This window comes from Myripristis murdjan, chromosome 12 (assembly GCF_902150065.1).
Source record: "Myripristis murdjan chromosome 12, fMyrMur1.1, whole genome shotgun sequence".
In the NCBI taxonomy this organism is placed as follows: Eukaryota; Metazoa; Chordata; class Actinopteri; order Holocentriformes; family Holocentridae; genus Myripristis; species Myripristis murdjan.
The window spans coordinates 16,500,836-16,520,639 of NC_043991.1; the positions used below are offsets into that span (position 1 = coordinate 16,500,836).

The following is a 19,804-nucleotide window of genomic DNA, read 5'->3' on the forward strand; positions in this document are numbered from 1 at the left end:
AATAACGGTTTCCCTCAATCTCTCTCTTTGATGACATCCATCAATATTCAAATTGAAATTTCCACACAAAGTCCCACTACTTCTGTATGATAAACATAAGGCGTTTGACTGAGTCTGAAAGAAGTAGAAGTAGTATGTATATCTTAATGATGAAACATCTGCAATATAGACTTGTGATATTTTCAAGCATCATTTCCATATATCATTACTACAAGGACCTCCATGTTTGTCGTGATAACTTGCTGGTGAAATTGTAGTATTGCAAAGTTATTTTGAAAACTGATCTGGGGGGGAATATTGTGATTGCAGAAAGAAAACAGGGTCAATGTAGTGTACAGTAGTGAGGAGGGATACTGTGGTGGACAATGGCGGCCAGTCCTCAGCCAATCAAATGAGTGAGGAGGGCGGAACGGACTTGTTGATAATTCTGCCTGACGTTTCCTCCCAGCGCAGCCGCAGCCGGGGAGACGAAGATGGTGCTCATCAAGGAATAGTGAGTCTGAAGTATTGATAAAAAATTTTCTTACGACGCATTTACATTGATATTTTGCTCCTGCCGAAGCGATTATTAACGTGTGATAAGCGTATCTTTGTAGTCTCTTGGTACCGTTCGCGGAATATGGGAGTTGTTTAGCCTGTGGGAAGCTAGCAGTGAGCTGGGTGGATCAGGACGTGGGTAACGGGACGCACACCGGTCTTTTTTAGGCGTTGCTACTGAGAGCTAACGTTAGCCAGTTAGTTGTAGTGTGAGGAAGTGAAATTGGCTTTCAAATTCAATTGAGCTATACAAAAATGCACCACTGTTGGCATGCAGAATTTGGACGTTAACGTCAGTTTGAGTGCATTTGATGGTTTTATACATTTCCAATGAGGAGCTAACCCGTTAGCCCACAGTCTATGATATTTCACATAGCACTGTAAGCTTCGGGTCCCGTGAGTGACAGATTAAGGCTCCATCTCCCTCGGATTTACCCTTAGCTAGTTAGCTAGCTAGCCTTAGCAGCTAGCTAACACTACTAGCATTACCGCTGTCTTCTCTAATCTAGCCACACAGCTAGCTAACTGCTAACACTTTCCCTTGATATGTAACATTCGGTGTGATTGGTTGTTCAGCAAAGTTGTTGAACGTAGCTCTGACTTTATCCAATAACACTGACCAACATTACCAAAACCCCCAAACCTCAAAGCTACATTGCGGCTATGTAAAGACTAACTAATGTGACTGCTAACTTTGTCAACGTTAGCATTGAGTGGTTAGCCTATTAGCTGGGCGGCTAATAGTAACGTTCAAATATTGCTGCCACGGTAAGCTAATTAGGTAGCGTCATCCAACTAGTGCACTTAAAACAAGTGTTTTATTACGACTGCGATGTGTTGGTCATCATGTCAGATCCGTGTCTAGCTTGTGTTTGCTAAGCCACCTTTCACTGTGTAACGTACAGTCTCCTCACATAACGGTACCTGTTGTAGCGATTACACACAGCGCTACGTTAAACCACTCAACCAGCTCTTTTATTCCTGGGTGCTTGCTCTATATTCATCCAGCCATGGTGCCCCACCACTGTAGGAGCACCACTGCCGCCTCGATAGCAAAAAGAAAGTAATATGTACCCAGATTTCCGTCTTGAATGTAGCTGGTACAGTAAATTTCGTGTTGTCATGGCTGTTGTCAGCACCGCAACCACCACAGGACCCACAGCACGGACTGGTGCGATATAAAAACAAATATCTTCAGTTATTTCTGCTACAAAAGATTGCAGAGGAAAAAAGATTGCACTGCACAGACTAAACTGTGCTTAATGAGAAATTCCCAACAATCCCTCCATTGTCACACCAGGGAATATGTTAGATATCTGATTTACAATAGACGCAATTTTCAAGCAAACTTTTAAAAATCAAATCATCTTTTCACAAATATCAAATTCATTTTCAACATCTGATTTATCTAATAAGACAGATTTTTCATTCTGTTCATCTCACTTCAGTCACCTAATTGCTGCAAAATGGGGTTGTCAAGCAGACAGACTGTCATTAAAATCTGTCATAAATGTTGCAGTGATACAGGGATTCAGTATTGGTACTGTGCGTTATCGATTTCTTTCCCCCACCCGTGCTAATTATTATGCAGCAATAATTGCATCCAGTTAATCAATGCCTATTCTTTACCCAAATTAGCAATGTTCCTTATTGTATTGATATGAGAAAATTTAATATCAAACTCATGTTGCTCTGTGCTCCTGAACTAGAGCAAGATCTGTGAATAAGTGTGTAGTTATGTTTTGAAATGCTCATGGAAAGTGACATCCATTAATACACTATCTGTAAGGTCTGTGTGCTTTTTGCATCACACCATAGGCCAGACCAATTTTCCAACTGCACCGGTAGAAAAGTGAAAGACCTTTTATCAGTTGGTCATTTTGGTGACCCCTTGGCCAGACCCCTCACACATCACCGTAATGATTAGTGCAGGCATGATATCAGTAATGGCTTTTAGACAGAATTTTGTTTGCCACAGTTTTAGGTTGTCTTGGCCTGTGTGGCTTATTTGTATTTGTGTGTGAACTTGGATTTTGTTGTAGTATTCCACTGGAAGTATTTCCCATGCTACACCCCACTCTCTAACCCAGTGTAACCTGCTAGATGGGTTTATTCTGCTCTAGTTTGATGTAGGTCAAGCCTTTTTGCCAATGTCTCCCTTAACTATAAAATGGCCCTCTGGAGTTTTATCAGTGTGTTCAATTGACCCCATTCAAAATCACTGGCAGCAGACACATCAATACAGTTTACGATGAGCATCATTGAATACAGAAATCGGTATTGAAATTCATCGCTGTTTAGATTTTAAAAAATGTGTAAAAGTAAACAAAGTATAGTTCAAATACTTTCCAAGTAATGATTTATATAATAATTAATAAACACAGCTCTATAAAAATGAGGAAACACGGCTTTGCCTTTCTCATAACCTATAAAGTGAGCTGAATACATTATCATAACATACATACCCTGTGTTATATTGTCACCGTTTTCAGTGTAGAGTTTCTCAAAGTTGCAGTAGCTAAAAAGTCTCTCTTCTTTCATACTGAAATCAGAGTGTCTATCCACTGAAACAATAATTTCTCATTCAGATTTAGGGGAAGGGTATTCCTCTCTTTTTCACTTCCCCTATGGTTAAGTTTTTCCAAAGATGTGTCTCTAAGCCTTTGTTTTATTTGGACACATGGGTACCTTCAAGAGTTATGATTGATAATGCTTAACAAAGAGCTTAATAGACACACACACACACACACACAGACAGGAGAACTGAAAATGCATCAAACACTTCAGTAGGGATACTCCATATGTAATCTAACACTCAAATAATGCAGACAAATTTTGAGTAGCTAATATCCAAAAAGTTATTATTTCCATGGAAATTTTCTAAACTTAAAAAGAAGTACAAAAAATGTGATTGGTCATGGCTGTCCACATGAATCCATTTTAACTGTTCATATATGTTAGTTTCAATCTGTTTTCAAGAACACTCAGGCCTAGGCTATATGTTGTCTGTACTTGGCTGGTACCATGTTTGTCTAGATTACCATTTGTTAGAGACAAAGTTCACAAAGTTCAACTTGCTCTTGTTGTTACATTTGGTTTGGGAAAAAACACTGAATGCAGAGGGCACATCCTATGTTGCATGACCTACAATCAAATTGTCCTAAAAACAACAAGAAAAACCTGGTGTAGGTTGTCCAAGTCAGTTTTTTGGTGAATTTATACTATAGAGTATGTGTGAGAGTCTGGAGATTTCATTATTTGACTCAATTTTGATTGTTGGGTCACAGTTTGTCACAATCTGATTTGAAGCTAGTTTCTAAATTCAGTGCAAGTATCTGCACTGAGCACCACAAGCAAGGTTGCTTCAGTTTTTAACAAACATAAGCTGTTATTAATTGTCAAAACATAAAATTGTAATATAAACATATGTATTCTTGGTTATGTAGCAATGCTCTGCTTTTACCTTGCAACCTAATAACTAGAAATATCTAGAGTGACATGCAGGTCAATCAGTTGATTTAAGATTACCTCTTCCACCTCAGGCGACACTGTTGGTTCTGTAACAACTGTTGCTAATTTTAGTTGAACAGGTAGCACATACAGAAGTCCCACCTCATAACAAATAAGCAGATGTCTATTCTGCTGCAGTTTCTTACACTAAAATACTGAGTTATACTATTGATCTACATTCTCTGTCTGGTTGGAGGGCCGCATTGTCACATCTAGCACTTTGGTGCTAGATGGTAATGGTTTGGTGGCTGCCAAAAATTTCCAAAAGCCAAAAAGCCCTGGCACTGTTCTATAAACCATCTCAGTAATTGCATAAATTGACAGCCATTAACAATGTAATTTGGGTGGCTATTACAAATTTGGCTATAGGTCTAACTCCATGACAATTTGTCTAAGTATCATGAAAAAGGCAGCTCTGCTTCACTGAAGAAATGAAATGTAGTGCACATAACACAGGAATAAATATTTGACCATTAGATAAATAACATTTTTCTTGGGATTTGTACATGTAGATATATGGCCTCTCTTGTACCAGTTTATGACAACATCAGCCATCGTGAATGCACTCTAAATTTCATACACTTGCAGGGGCCAACAGTTAGACTGCTTCACTAAGGCATAGCTCAGTGTGTTTTTCCTGGAAATCTAGGGATAGGACAGTGTACTGAAATTCAGTATATCACAGTGCAAGTGTGACAGTAGCAAGGATACAGAAAAAATAATTACTATATTAGCTAGGCTACATTTTATTCTGTTTTAGTAGTCATCATTGAAATGACTTGCCCATCACAATTTCACAAGCTCTCCCTTGTTTTCACTTTGTAGTTACAGTTTTTGGTTGATTTCCTACCAAATCAGTGTCATTGTTAGAAAGATTTTATGGCTCAGAAATAAATAGTTTTTGTACATACATAATAGTTATACTTTGTTTTCTTTGAAGTTTTATTTCTTACATTGTGTCATGTTGGTATTGAATCATGAACTGCGTATTGAATTGTATCATGAGATAAGCATATTGTCCCTTTCCTAGTTACAGCCTAGCTTTTTGAGTAAGAATATGAGTCCTCAAGGGATGACAGCTTTGAATCTTGTAACATTTCCAAGTACACTTAAACCTCTGTATTGCCACTAGCGGATATGCTATGTGCTATCAGACGTTAAGTGAATTGAACTTCAGTGTAACTTAATTGCCTTTCTCTTCCTGCCTCTCCCTCTGTTTTTCTTTTCTTTCTCTTCTAGCCGTGTAGTCTTGCCGGTCTCTGTGGAGGAGGTGAGTAGCATTACTTTCCAATATTATTTCCTTGCTGGTATATTTTTAGTCATCTTGACCGTGGAAAAGCTGATTATTTGATTGATGTATTTACTCTAGATGATGCCTTATCGGTATATGTCATAGCTGTGTTTGCAGTGTTTCCCACATGTTAACATTTACATAAACAAACAAACAAACAAAATCGCCATCATTCCTCAGTGGCAGAAGTTTTTATAGCATGTTGATTTCTCAAAATACTGATGGAACCCGATCACAGAGGAGATGGTGTTGGTGAAATTACAACTTGATAAAGAAAAAAAATAATAATTTTCTCACTGTTGCACATTAGTGGTGGGAGTCTGGCAATTTGATACCATCATGATCTTTTACCCAAGATAACAACGGTATCACAATACAGCTGATTCTTCAAATATGCGACTCCGTTAACAGCTGGAGTAATGTAACTTTTTGGAAGGAAACATCCCTATTCCAGTACTGGAGAGAAAAAAAAGTTACTAGTAACTGTCGGTCCTCTAGTTGAAATCTCCACATAGGACACAGGTGCTGAACCCCCTTTTTAGGTCAGACTGAGCCCTTGTGCGTCTCTCAGGTGATGTCTTGCACAAGCAGATGAGGAAGAAAGTCATGTATATAGTGACTTTATAATAATTTGTGTGTGAACTATCCAGCCTCATAAGATTCTTCTGATGTGACAGTGAAGATTTTGTGATATGCACTTCTTAACTGCAGCAGAAGGGATCAACTTAGATCAGTTTGTTTCCATTCAACTTTTTATTTTGTGGGAGCTACGCCTTTGTCGTGCCACTGTGCCACAGATTAGCCTATGTAGGGGCAATTGCTTTACGGCCCAGAGATGTATACCCATAAAGTCTTTCCCTCAGGTTTGAAATATACTTGGGGGTTCAGTGTTTCCCACAGAATGACACTGTAACTGCCACATGGACAGGGTGTCATGGGGGTTGGCGAAGAAAACTGTATTGCTCACCTTGCTTCTATCTTCAGTTCTCTTTTTCACACACAAACACTTCTAGAGACCCTATCTTACACCGAGCGCAAAGCAGCACCAAGCGCGAAACAAGTGTCTTTGCCAGTTGGCAACCATTGTAGTTGGCATCTTCCCGTCCAGCATCCATGTTGTGTAAATGCACATTATCTGTATGCCCATGGGTGTGTTGGTGTTAAAATCAGGTATGGTCAGGTGCATTGTTGGTGCATTGCTGTCTTGGGGCACTTGAAAGTCATTGCGCGATTGACCAACATTAAGCAGGTCTGAGGTCAGTGGCAAAGTTTTCACTGTTATTTTAAGGGTGTATTATTATCAAGATAATAATGACCATCCACACAGGCGGATGCACAACATGGGTACACTCTACTTGTTGCACACACAGAGATACCTGCTTCACCACAGGGAGCTTTGATGGAATCCAGCAGTTGCCATTGATGCTGCTCTGCTTGTGCCATTTTACTTGGTGCTCGAGCAGATTTCTCTACAGAGAAGTATTACTTCTAACCTGACAAATGTGCCATTGTAATAAAAATCCACCAACATACATGGTACTCCAATTGGTTTACTGCAGGGGTGTCAAACTGGTGCCATGGAGGGCCAAGAGGCTGCAGGTTTTCATTCCAACCAACAACTCCACCAGGTGATTTCACTGATCACCCTACCTCCAAACAGAGAGGCGGAACTAATCAGTGAAATCACCTGGTGGAGTTGTTGGTTGGAATGAAAACCTGCAGCCTCTTGGCCCTCCATGGCACCAGTTTGACACCTGTGGTGTAATGTGTAGGTCAGGGGTGTCAAACTGGTGTCATGAAGGGCCAAGAGACTGCAGGTTTTCATTCCAACCGAAAACTCCACCAGGTGATTTCACTGATTACCTCATCTTCAAGCAAAGAGGAGGAACCAATCAGTGAAATCACCTGGTGGAGTTCCTGACCCCTTTCAACCTTGTGCCTGGCGCAAAAACCCTTTTTGTCCACCTTTTTAAAATAGCAAAAGTGAACTTGGACACACCCTAAATGCACTTGCACCATGCTCTTCAGACTGTGCATTTAGATTGTTAGGTTAAGAAACTGTGGCCACAATTTAATCCATGAACAGGCCTGAATGGGTTGAATTATACTTGGGCAGCCATTAGCCCCTTTTTACACAGCCTGTTCAAGGCGAGAATGTTGCACCATTATTCTGTCTTTCTGTGCTGTGTCAAAGGTATGAACATGGAATGGGGGAGCATTGTCATTCCGGTGTTAAGCTGGCAGCAGAGGTAGTCACAAGCTGAATTGACATCTGTTTAAAAGGGACAACTGGCAGGACTGCGCTCCCACCAGCACTGTTGTGTACAGGTCACACCTCTGCTGCAGGAATGCTGGCATGCTATGTAAAATCACACACTCGGGCAACATTATGCCGCCTTTGTTTAGTTCAGTGTTTTATTATTTACAGGTCTTTATTATAGTAGTATTGTGGAAACTTGGCTACTTGCTTTTCTTATCTCCTGTACATTAAGTGGAACCATTTCTGGTCTTCTCTTCACAGGGCTTATGTTGGAGCTCATAAAAGAGCCTTTGTTAGACAGCGCTGGTGTTGATGTGACAGGCTGGTAGTGTTGGTTGCGAGAAGAATTGAACCCAGGGCTGTGTTAGTCCTTCAGACCTCCAGTGTCTGTTTTCATCGTGGTAGGAATCACACCGGTGTTAATTGTAACTCCTTTTGTCCAGTTGTAGACTACATAGACTCAGTTGTAGGCCACATCTTTTAAATTTTTATTTGCATCAGTGCAGAGTAAAATACTTCTGTGTTGCTTTTAGGCTGAGACATTAACAGAAACCAGCAGTCAAATGCCGGTACGTTTGGGCTGTGGTTTCCAGGTTTTTCTACTGTCTCAGCCATTTTTACAAGTGTGGTGGAGGTTCAAATAGGTCTCTGAATTTTGGAAACCACAAGTTGCTATGGCTGGTGGACAAAAAACTCAGTTCCTGCTTTGGTTGCTTTAGTTACATTAGCTGTTGTGCTACATCTTTTTCCCATAAATTAGTCCCTGTAGAGAACAACTTTACATGGCTCAATGTAGGAAAAGTATCAGGGAAATATCAGTAAGACTGTAAGATGTGATAAGAGTCAATCAGATGTTTAGATAACACTTGAATGGGGAGCAGAAACATTTGTCAGGTCAATTTGTCCTTTTATAAGAGATGTACTCCTTTTTTTAAGTCAATGCCATTGAAAGTTGATTTTGTATTATTTGCAGTAGCTGTTCGAGTTAGATTCAGTAATCACAGGATGGAAGCTGCAGTGGTTGGTTCCACACTTTTTCTGTTTGTTTCCATTGTGTCTGTTTATCTCATTCTGTAATTTTTGCAGAAGTACCTACATTGAAGTCACCACTTTTCACAGTTCACTGCAGAGTCATTACAGTGGAACTCGAGTCTTGTAGTCAAAGTGTGTGTCTTACCTCTTTCTGTTCTTCTCAGTATCAAGTAGGGCAGCTGTACTCTGTGGCTGAGGCCAGCAAGAATGAGACGGGAGGAGGAGAAGGCATCGAGGTGCTGACAAACGAGCCCTATGAGAAGGAAGGGGAAAAGGGACAATACACACATAAAATCTACCATCTAAAGAGGTAGGTCTTCAAAATACAGTGTACCACTGACATGCAGAAGCTTTCACATAGATTTCACTATGACAGAGCACACATGTACAACTTATAGTGGAAAGTGTAACAGTTGACAAAAAATACTTTTTCTACATGGATCAAAATTGAAAATTTTTGCATTCATGTTAAAGTTTATTACACTCAATATTGGCATTCAGTTGTCATGTACAGAAGGTGGAGCATCCATTTTATTTCCAGCTTTGATGATTGATTTGCCTGGTTGTATGAGGGCAAAAAAAGGAACCTGAGGCCAGAACGAGGTGCACCCTGTGGCACAAACACCGCTCCATTATGATGCTCCAATATTCCTAAATGATTATGCCTCCATTCACATTGCTAGTATTTTTTTTTTGTCAGTTCACGTGTGTTGCGTGATTCCTTAATATAGCAAGAATTTGGTGTCGATGGTTGTTTGGTTCTTCAGCCCAGTAACAACAACATGAAGGTCTTGTTCATCTGTCAACTCGTTAAGAATAAGATCAACTTTGCTGTGAATTTGATATTACATCTGAGATTCATTCATAAAGTGTCCAGCCCTAAATATGTTAAATTTTAGTTCTTGAATCTGGCTAGACAAGACAAACGGTCCTCTGCTCCAGATTTTTGCTCTGAATATTTTAACGTCCTCTGTGTTGACTAAATAATTTTTCTCCCACTACAGTAAAGTCCCAGGTTTTGTGAAGATGATCGCACCAGAAGGAGCATTAGTTTTCCATGAAAAGGCTTGGAATGCCTACCCATACTGTCGCACTAGTAAGTTTCAGCTGAACCACCGCACCATGCATGCTCTATTAAATGAAAACTTAAGCCACCAGTTTTTATTAACAGTACACAGTTCAGTGGTTTTGTCAGTAACATGAAACTGTCAGTTTTCAACATTCTGGTCTGTTGGTACTGATGCTCATTTTTCGTTTCTCTTTTTTGTTTTTCTTTTTTTGCTCCATCCACTGCAGTTGTGACGGTGAGTTGTTTTTAAAATCATGCATCAGGTGGAGATACACAAATGTTTATCAGTGTAGCAGTCTTGCTGTTATGTGAAAGACAGTGGATGCTGCCATCTCATTTAGTGTTTTCGCAGCTTGATGTTGCTGTACCTTATCTGCAAGCTAACCTCTCTGGCAAGGGCTTAAAATAGATGAGAGCAGAGCAGTTCACCATCACCACTGTTTCAGTCTAAACATCTAATTGGTAAATTGGATTAGCTGTGGGGTTTAAGTACACCTCTCAGAACCCTCCATTCATGGTGATTGCTGCATTGAGTTTCTGTCGGCTGAGATCAGTTGTACTCTTTATCAGTTAGGTTGGGCATGGCATTTGAATTCTGATTAATTACTTGAAATTGACTGTTGAGATTTTTCTCAAAAAACAAACAGCTAACTCCTTTATCTACAAGCACAAACCAAAAAAAGTTATTTTTCCTGTATGAATTATGTGTTGTTTCTTGCCTTTTCAGAATGAGTACATGAAGGACGACTTCATGATAAAGATAGAGACGTGGCACAAACCTGACATGGGAACAGTAGAAAATGTAAGTGACTGGAAGGGACTGTCTGGGGTCACTCCCAATCTGATACGGTTTTTTAAATTGACTGAAAAGTCTATTTTTCAGCAGTGTGGTTTGTAAAGTGACTCTCAAATCAAATCCGTCTGCAGTTAGACTCTGCAGCAATATGAGGCAGATATCTGAACTCTTACTGAAATGTTCAGAGTGTATTTTTCCACCACCAAGCTGGGTTTGTCATCCAGTGCAATTAATTTAGTTAGAATCCTGATGCTTGCCACTAGGTGGCGAGCATCCTAGATGTGGTGTGCTCCACTCAGATATGCAGATTTCCCCTAAGGTACTAACTTCTTGGTGGAGTCCAAGATAAGGTGTCATTGTTGAGAAGCACATATATTATGTGAAATACTACTACAGCTTGTGTCTTTTTAGAGATTGGTAGACTTGCATGTATTTGTGCACATCAGTTTTGATTAGAGGGTATTGAATCACAGCATCGTTAGTATACAGACCAGGTATGCTGGAATTAGTTGCTTCAAGGCGCATTGTATAGTTTTGAAAGATGAATTTTAAACACTGAAAAGTAAAAAAAAAAAAAAAAGAAGTAAAAAATTGCATTGTTTATAGAAACAAACAAACTATCTTAAGAGGAAAATGGGTCACAGGGACACATAAAAGTCAGCAATTTACTGTTGTGGTTTACATCATTAGGGCCCACAGTGTTGTTTACATACATATTTACTATTTGGAAAGCATCTTCTGTTTAATTTAAAGTGCTCAATTTTTTTTTTCTTCTTTTGATTTCTTAAATTGATTTAAAAATGCATGAATAATTGAAGGTTCTGCCTGTGTAAACAAATGTTTTTTCTAAATACATTGTGCACCTTTAATTAAATATAGAACTGGCAGGGGGTAAAACATGTTGTTACTTACAGTCAACAAAGTGGTGGCGAGTTCAGAGTTGGATGTTGAATTTAATCTCAAAATCTCAAACCCTTACATCCCTGGTGTCGGTATCCCAAGAGCTGAGTCGGCGGATGCACATGAAAGAGAACTAGCCCTTGTTACAAAACAGTTTCATAGTGTTGAGTCCTGTCAGATTTAGACACAGTCACGTTTTGAATCATTGGAAGTAAGACCCGTTGGAAAAAGTGTTTTTGGTTACTTGTGTGCTAACTCCACATGATCTCCTCCATCTCAGCCTTTACATGGCTTCATTGCTTCCCTTTCTCCTTGTCAGGTGCATGACCTGGATGAAACTACGTGGAAGACTGTGGAGGTAGTTCCCATAGATATTACAAACAGAGATGAAGTGGCCTCTGGGGTGAGTTTTTTTTTTTTTTTTACATTTTCAATAGTGGTGGTCCAAAGTCTAGCCACATAGGCTTTTACACCAACAGAAAAACAAAATAAAATATAAACAAAATAAGTGTTAAAACACTTAGTGGGTGCACTGGTTGTGGTGAGAATATGAATGTAATAACAATGCTGACATCTCCGATCTATAGTAGGATGTCTCCACCATGAGGACAAGGCTTGGTCCTACATGTTGATTGATCCACCTGTCTGAATGGAGGCTGGATAGCCTGGATACACTTAATTTACACTTTATAAACTTCATTAATTTGTCTATGGTTATCGTGTTGGTCAGCCATAGATCCTAACTGGATAGTGGTAGTGGATAAGATCCTTAAACTGAAACAACAAGCTTCATTCTACACTGGATGTATGTGTGAAATTTAGTCAAATTGCTCTTCATCACATGCAAACCTAGAAAAGCCAATAAAGTTACATGGTTTGGAATTGCATTTGTTTAGTTATCATTAAAGTATGCTTTCTTTATCTTATGACAGATGTTATTATATTAGAATTAGTCATATAGCCTGGCAGTGACTTTTCAGGTGTGTTCATATGCAAGAACTAGTCAAATATTTGGGTGGAGGGAGACCAATGAACTTCTTATCAGATTTAGGTTGAACCTGATGTTCAGTTTATAGCATAACTGGGTGTCCATCATTGAAATTTTTACTAGAAATATCTGTCCTTAGATGCTGAAGAATTTATTGAGTATTGTTTAAAGACCACCAAAAATAGTGCATTATAACTTATAAGATACTTTTTAAAACTACTCTCGGTGTTGATATGCTTGCATTTATATCAATAGTAGACCACATCTACTCCTTAAACATTTAGTAGTAAGTTGAGGTGCTGCTCCTTGACTCATACCGCATTGGAGCTCTCTCAACCTTTGATTCAGTGTCAAACTGGAGAAGACTGAAATGGTCTCAGGGATGCCGTCACAGAGCTTGATAGGTTATTCTGTACTTAATTTGCTCTCTTTTTTCTTTTTTTTTTAAACAAAACTCAGGATTCTTTTAAATCCCCCTCTTAAGTCCAATGGGCCATGTCTCAGTCAATAATACCCAAATTAACAAGTTAGCGTGGGTTTAAAATCTAAAAGGAGACATTAAGCCATTCTCATCCGGGTGGGGTACAGTTGTCCTCAGGCTACAGCGTTTCTTATACTAGCTCTTGTACAATAATGACTTAAGTGGATCAGTGTTGAGGCCAAGGCTTAATCTGAAGGTCCATCTGCTGCAGGTATTCACCACTCTTTCACAGCAGATCTGATGGATTAAAACAGCACTGTGAGCCCTGGGCTCAGAGCCCAGTAACAGGGAAATGTGGTGCGGTGATGAGTGATGTGGATAAGTGTCAGAAGCTGTCTATGTTGTCACTGTCCAACAGTAATTCACTTGACTTGACATATTTAACTGTGCAAAGTAAAATTCTGATCTTTGACCCTGTTTTTAAATCTGTGTTCTATCCTGTTATCATACAGGCTTCACATAAGAGCATGGAGTACATGCCATATAAATTGCTTTGCAACCAAATAATGATGTTTGATCGTGTTTGCAGTACCATGCTAACTCTAGGGTATTGTTGAACTGCATTTGTTTAGTTGCAAGTGCACCCTGTGGGACTCTTGGGATGGTTTGTTAGACTGTATTATGCAGACCATCTCTCAGAAACATTAAGTGCCTCTGAACATTTTCAGCACATGGGCTGCAAATAATGCATTGTGTCTGGCCAGCAGTACTTCCTTTCCAGCAGATTTTAAATTGACACTCTGTTTATTGCACTGTGATCTGATGGACAACTAAGGTCTCCACTGCTTTCTCGCTGGATCTTATATTTTCTATGTTGTTAGTCATCTGTCATTTCCTTTTTCTCAGGACTACAAGCAAGAGGAAGATCCATCTCTTTTCCACTCTGTTAAGACAGGCAGAGGACCTCTGGGCCCTGACTGGAAGGTATTGGCATATGTGCAGAGGTCAAATATGTACTGTTTTAATGATCTCTATGATCTCTCCATGTTAATAAATCACTCATATCTGTACCTACTGAGCAACTCTTTTATTTCCCCTCAAAACTGTTTTGCTTTTCACTCTTTGCAGAATGAGCTGAAGGCAGATTGTCCATATATGTGCGCATACAAACTGGTCACTGTCAAGTTCAGATGGTGGGGTCTGCAGAGCAAAGTGGAGAACTTCATCCACAGGGTAAATCACAACATCATTTTATATTATTTCTAGGCATGCTAATGAATAATGGCAAGAAATTGTCCTCATTGTGTATGAATGAATGCCTAAAATTCTTTTGCTTAATTGAGCTATGACAAAACTTACAACGTGCCATCATGATGTCTGGGGTGTTATTCTTAAATTGTGCAGCAGAGGGAGCCATTTCATTTGGAAATTCCTCCACTTACCTGTGAGAGAAATTAAATTTAACCTATTACATTTGGGAGAGAGATGAGGCAGACAAGAGCATAAGAATATTTTACAGACAAATGACTGAAAGCCATCAAGCCTTGCCGTTGTGTGTTCAGATTACTGCCATCATTCTTTGTCTGTTGCAATCATCCTTGATAGAAGGAAGGGACAGGGAACAATTTGGTATCTGTGTATGACCAGGACCTCTCTGAGACTGAAATGTTGTTTTTGCCATCAGATTATTTTGAACTGTTGCACAGTATGCAGATCTCTCTTTTTTTTTTTTTTTCAAGAAAATGATTTAAAATGTGTATCTTTAATTGATTCTGCTAGTAATTTGTCTTTAAGTCATTCATGCATAATAATCACCATCTCAATTTCAAACACAACAGGCTCTTAAATGGGTGCATGAGTTCCATCTCTCTCTTTCCTTCTACAGCAAGAAAGACGTATTTTCACCAACTTCCACCGCCAGCTATTCTGCTGGATTGACAACTGGGTGGGTTTGACCATGGAAGACATCAGGCGGATGGAGGAGGAGACTCAGAAAGAACTTGAGGAGGTAATTGACCAGCCATGTGCACAACCATCCCTCCAGAGATTGCTAATGTCCCTCATACCTTTTACAGATCTGCAAAAAACCAGGGGAGTTCATGCTTGAAATGTAGATTTCTCTTGTGGATGACTGATTATGGACATAATTATCATCGTGTTTATTTCAATGTTGACCAGCCTGCTGGAGGAGCCACACGATATTTCCCATCCTTCATTTAACTCTTTACTCCTGAATTTCACAATAGATGCGTCAGAAAGGAGATGTGCGAGGCACCTCTGCAACGGAAGAGTAGGCCCGCCCCTGTAGGTCAAACCTAGAGGCAGGCTGAGTAAGTCTTAAAAAAAATAAATAAATAAATAAAGGGGGAGAAGTGGTGGCCTTGCATGGATTCATTTTCCGCACTTTTCTTCATGCACCTCTTTTCTCCATTCATTCACCACTTAGCATGTTTATTGTTTGACTGCTGTCCAGCTTAGAATTTTTGCAACTGTCCACTTGTTTTGTTTTCAGTTCCATTGTGCTTGACATCTTCTCAGCTCTACATGTTGCCCTCTTCCCATTCCTGTTTTCTTGTCATGTTCTGTGCTCTTCCATTCAAATAATTTTTCCTCCAGTATGACTGCTTATCATGAATGTGCCTTTGACGCTCTTTCTTGCACGGCTCCTGTTTACTCTTTTTGAACGCTTCACTTGATGCTTTCAGTGTGTTTTCCTGCTGCTGATGTTTTGAGATGTCGGGAACAAAGCCAATAACCACTGCTTGTTGAAGGTTTTCCCTTTGAGTAATGTGGAAGTTAAGAAGTTTTTATTGACTTGTATTGCTTACAGCTGCATGAGTTGGTGCTGTGACACAAAACACACCTTATTTCTGTATTTCTTCTTTCTTTATTACCAAACGGAAAGCGACTTTTCTGTTGTTTTGGGTTCATCAAATCCCCACCACAGCACACAAACACGATCACACTTACCTACTTAGTAATTTTGTTCCCATTCTTTTTCTTTCAATCTCAGCTACGTAAAACAGGTCCGATTCGAGGCACCAGTGCTGCTCATGAGCAATGAGGCAAATCAACCAAACCCTGTCATGATGATGTCATCAGAGACACATCCACCATGATGAGGAAGTGGCCCTGACGTCTGCTCTTCTCCTCCTGTCTCACATGATTCATTGGGGGGTTTGACAAGATTGGTTAACAGTACTGTACAGATCCTATCCCAATCACAAGCCTCCTATTCACTCAGAAAAAAACAACTGGTTTTGCATACATATAAAAAGAAAAAAAAAACTTTGCACAGAACGTAAATTGCCTGATATGTAATTGTTAGTTGAGTATCAAAATGGGCTTTGTTTTTATTCAGATGTGTAAACCGTGACTCAGAAAGTCAAGCCTTTTGAATTGGGTAGAATGTTGTTTTAGTTCCTGGTATAAAGGCTCCCACAATAATTGGTATGAGATCACCTAAACAGGTATTGGACCATTTTTTCCTCCCTACATTTCCCCTCTTGTATTATAAATGTCTCTAGTTACTTTTATCCTTTTCTCCCCCCCACAACATTGTCTATATTCTTGTCCAGGTAAAAATTTGTATAGATCTGCCCCCCTTTGTCTCGTCTCACTATCCCCTCTGTCTGGCAGTTGGTTGGAAATGATGTTCTTTTTGTTTTGTTTTGTTTCTTTATAGTTTGGATTTTGAGGCTAATCCATACCTGTTTATTATGGTTCCAAGGAAGTAAAATGCGAATGCATGGTAAATAATTCTTTGCTACTATCCTCCCACACATGCACACGCCCACATGTCCCACATTTACACATGCACTCTGACACTTCTCCTCACAAGTGCATGTGGACAACAGCAACTCCTCAGTAACTGGCATTGCACGAGTGTTCAGTCGCTGCAATGCAGCTTTGCTCAAGTGGATTGTCTGTTTATTAGAGGGAGGGTTAGTGCCCACTACAAAATTTGGAGTATGGGTCAGAGAGTTTGTACAATACATCTCTGCATCTGCGTGTTAGTGTGTGCATCTGTGTGCTTGTTTGTGTCATCATCTGCCTTTACTCTTAAGGACGTTTCACTCTGAGGAGTGAGATGGAAAATGTTCAGCTAACACTATCAGGATTGCTGCTTCTAAGTGGTTTTAGCACACAGCAGTGCTTTCACTTCATGATCAGCATGTTGAACTTGCCTCATGCTGTTGCTGCATGTCCCCTCCCCCTGGCTAGGGCTTTAAGTAGAGGGCTTGTGGTCCCAAAGCCTCCCAAGAGCTTTTATTTTACTAAAACAGAGACGAGAATGAGAATCTGTGTTTGCGCGTGCATGAAGGTAGAATTGTTCTTACAGAACCTTTCTTGCGCTCTCCCTTCATCTTTCTCTCACTCTCTCTCGCTCTCTCTCTCTCTCTCTCTCTCTCTCTCTCAAAACTGACTGAGCATATGGGTCCAGGCAGATCTGCAATGTTTGTTGCAGTTGTGGATTGACAAGCATTCTGGGTATTTAGATATTTTATTACTTTTTCTTTGAGAAGGGTTGTGTGTGTGTGTGTGTGTGTCTGTGTGTGTGTGTTGTACCATGTAAAGTGATTTTAGCATTTTATTTACCTTAACTACAGGAGAGTGTGAGGTCATTCTGAACATGTCTTGATTTTTATTATTAAGGTTGAAATTGCTTTGAAAAAAATTGGACTTTTACCCACAAGGTTGGAATAGGGTAAAAAGGGTCAAACGGTATAAGTCATGATCTTCAAGCAGATGGTGACTTTATTCTGCCCTCTATCTTGCTCCAGCTCTTTTTGGCTGCCCTCGGTTCTGTTTATCTGACTTCAGGTTGTAGCATCTTTATCAAAGCAAGACGTTGCTTTTGTTCTCTCTATTTTAGTTTAAGGCAGATCCTATTGGGCACTAGCTTAAGTATTTTGTAATGTTTTATATGATCAGGATGTATCTTAGTATTACAGTTGTGATTAAGATGTTTATTTAGACATGTGTGACAGCCAGTGTCTCCAAAATTCATTTCATTTAACCTATATCTGTGCACACTGTATTGGAGGGGCTTAAAGAGGGGGTCATAAGTGTACATTTCAGTATGCCTATTGTACAAATAGGTCAACTTTACAGATATCGACTTGAACTGAATAGTCACAGCTACTAAGCATTGTCAGGTCTTATCATTTTTTTCCAATACTGTACTGGTAACAGTAACTTCAAGTAAATGATGTTCTCAGAGCAGGTAATGTCAGCTCTGTGGACGGTGTGCTATTGATCACAGTATGTAAGGTAATGCATGCTATCCAAGTGTTGTTTCACATACCATGGGTTTAACTGTACCTCATCCATGCCTATGAATGTACAGGTTTACTTATGAGAAGATGCATGTGTCAGATTATGCAGGAAGTTGGGGAACTGCAGGAAATATGACATATTTTACACCTGTACAAGCCTGACATGTATCCATGAAATCACTGTTACATGAGGATGAATGACTTTAGAAAACACAATTGAAAGATTTTTTTCCATGGTAACAACTCCAGAGTTTGATGTGCATGCTCTTTTTTTCAATTATTTGCAGTTTCCTTTCTTTTGTCTAGATATCCAATTATGTTTGATCCAGTGCTTTTGAGAAGCTCTTTAACTGCATCAGACAAGAAGGGAAATAATGAAGGGAAGGTTCTCCTCAAAATCAAACTGGATTCAGCTTGACCTCAGACTGCTCCTGAGGAGTTAAAAGTTCTGACTGAGTTTGATAATGATGGGAATTGTCCTCTAGACTAGACTAGACTAGACTGTGTGATGTACATTTTTGTAGCATTACCAGTGATGCCAGCCAGGGTATGACTGTGAGGGGAGGGATAGCAGCATAGGGAACAGATTGAGTCCAAAATACTGTATCTTTCTTGTAATCATGAATAAGCACTTGCAAAATCTACTGTTTCATTTGTTTTGTTCTGTTTTGTTTTTTGTTTTTTTCTTTTTTGAAAGACAAAGTTTCACAATGCATTCAATTTTCTCTTTTCTGATAAGGTGAAATTCAGGGGAATTAGTAGTGAATGTAATACAATTAGTTTGTTTTCTCCCACAGCTTTCAGGCTGTGAAAGAAGGTCTAGACAATGGAACATAACAGAATATCTAATAAATTTGAACAAATAAGAAAATTGCTGTGTTCTCTTGTTTTGTTTTGTTTGTTTGTTTTTTTATAATCTTGGACTTCGTCCTCTAATGTTTTTTCCCTGATATTGTTATTTGATTAAACTCAAGAAATTCTAAAAGCATATTAGGTTTTATAAACATTTGTATTTTGCTCATCCAAACAATTATTGGCATCAAGAAATCTTACCAAATCATCAAAGCTGCAATATAGAAACCATGCCTTTTGGCCTGTTCAATTTATCATTACCTTTGAAGCAGACTACCAGTAAAAGTTAGATGTGTCTACCACTGTTTTGTACTGGTTTTTGCATACAATTAAAGAGCTATTTTATCATAGCTAATAACTAGACATGCTGTGTTTGAATGGCAGCAGTGTATATCACCAAAACGACTCGAATTTCCAATGATACCTTAAGACTGCAAATTTGAAAAGATTTGATCAAAAACTAGTTACCGCTTTCACAAATTCCAAGTTTGGCCTGAGGGTGTCGCTAGAGGAAAGGTGGTGGGAATCAAAATCAACAGGGCTCCTCTAGGAAGGAGCACCAGCTCTACAGGAGTCAAACCGCCCCTAAACACTTCTCCTCTGACTCCGACTGACCAGAATTTTAGAAAATTAAAAGACCACACAATGCCAAAAAAGCAAAAAAAAAAATAGTTCAAAAAAATTTATTAAATCCGGGTGAATTCTGATGGTTTCTCTCAGCAAAATGGGGAAAAGGGCGTTTAGCAAATTACCAAAAGTTACCAGAACATTAGAAAAACAACCCACGAAAATGACCAGTCAATGGCAAACCTTTAGCAGAGAATCAGTAAAAGTAAATTAATAAAAAAATAAAAACAGGACCAAAAAGT

General features: G+C 39.3%; 1 protein-coding gene across 2 annotated transcripts; it reads left to right on the forward strand.

Annotated features, from left to right (window-relative positions):
- Positions 1-442: 442 nt before the first annotated feature.
- pitpnb (phosphatidylinositol transfer protein, beta) lies at positions 443-18,954 on the forward strand. 2 transcript variants are annotated; one of them, XM_030065043.1, is made up of 12 exons: positions 443-493; positions 5,287-5,317; positions 8,795-8,940; positions 9,635-9,726; positions 9,927-9,934; positions 10,427-10,501; positions 11,715-11,798; positions 13,711-13,788; positions 13,933-14,037; positions 14,690-14,812; positions 15,051-15,134; positions 15,818-18,954. In XM_030065043.1, exons 1-11 carry the CDS (start codon positions 474-476, stop codon positions 15,096-15,098), a joined length of 810 nt encoding a protein of 269 aa, XP_029920903.1. In that variant the 5' UTR covers positions 443-473; the 3' UTR covers positions 15,099-15,134; positions 15,818-18,954. The 2 variants fall into 2 exon arrangements, with proteins under 2 accessions (XP_029920903.1, XP_029920902.1); XM_030065042.1 differs by lacking the exon at positions 15,051-15,134.
- The last annotated feature ends 850 nt before the right edge of the window (positions 18,955-19,804 follow it).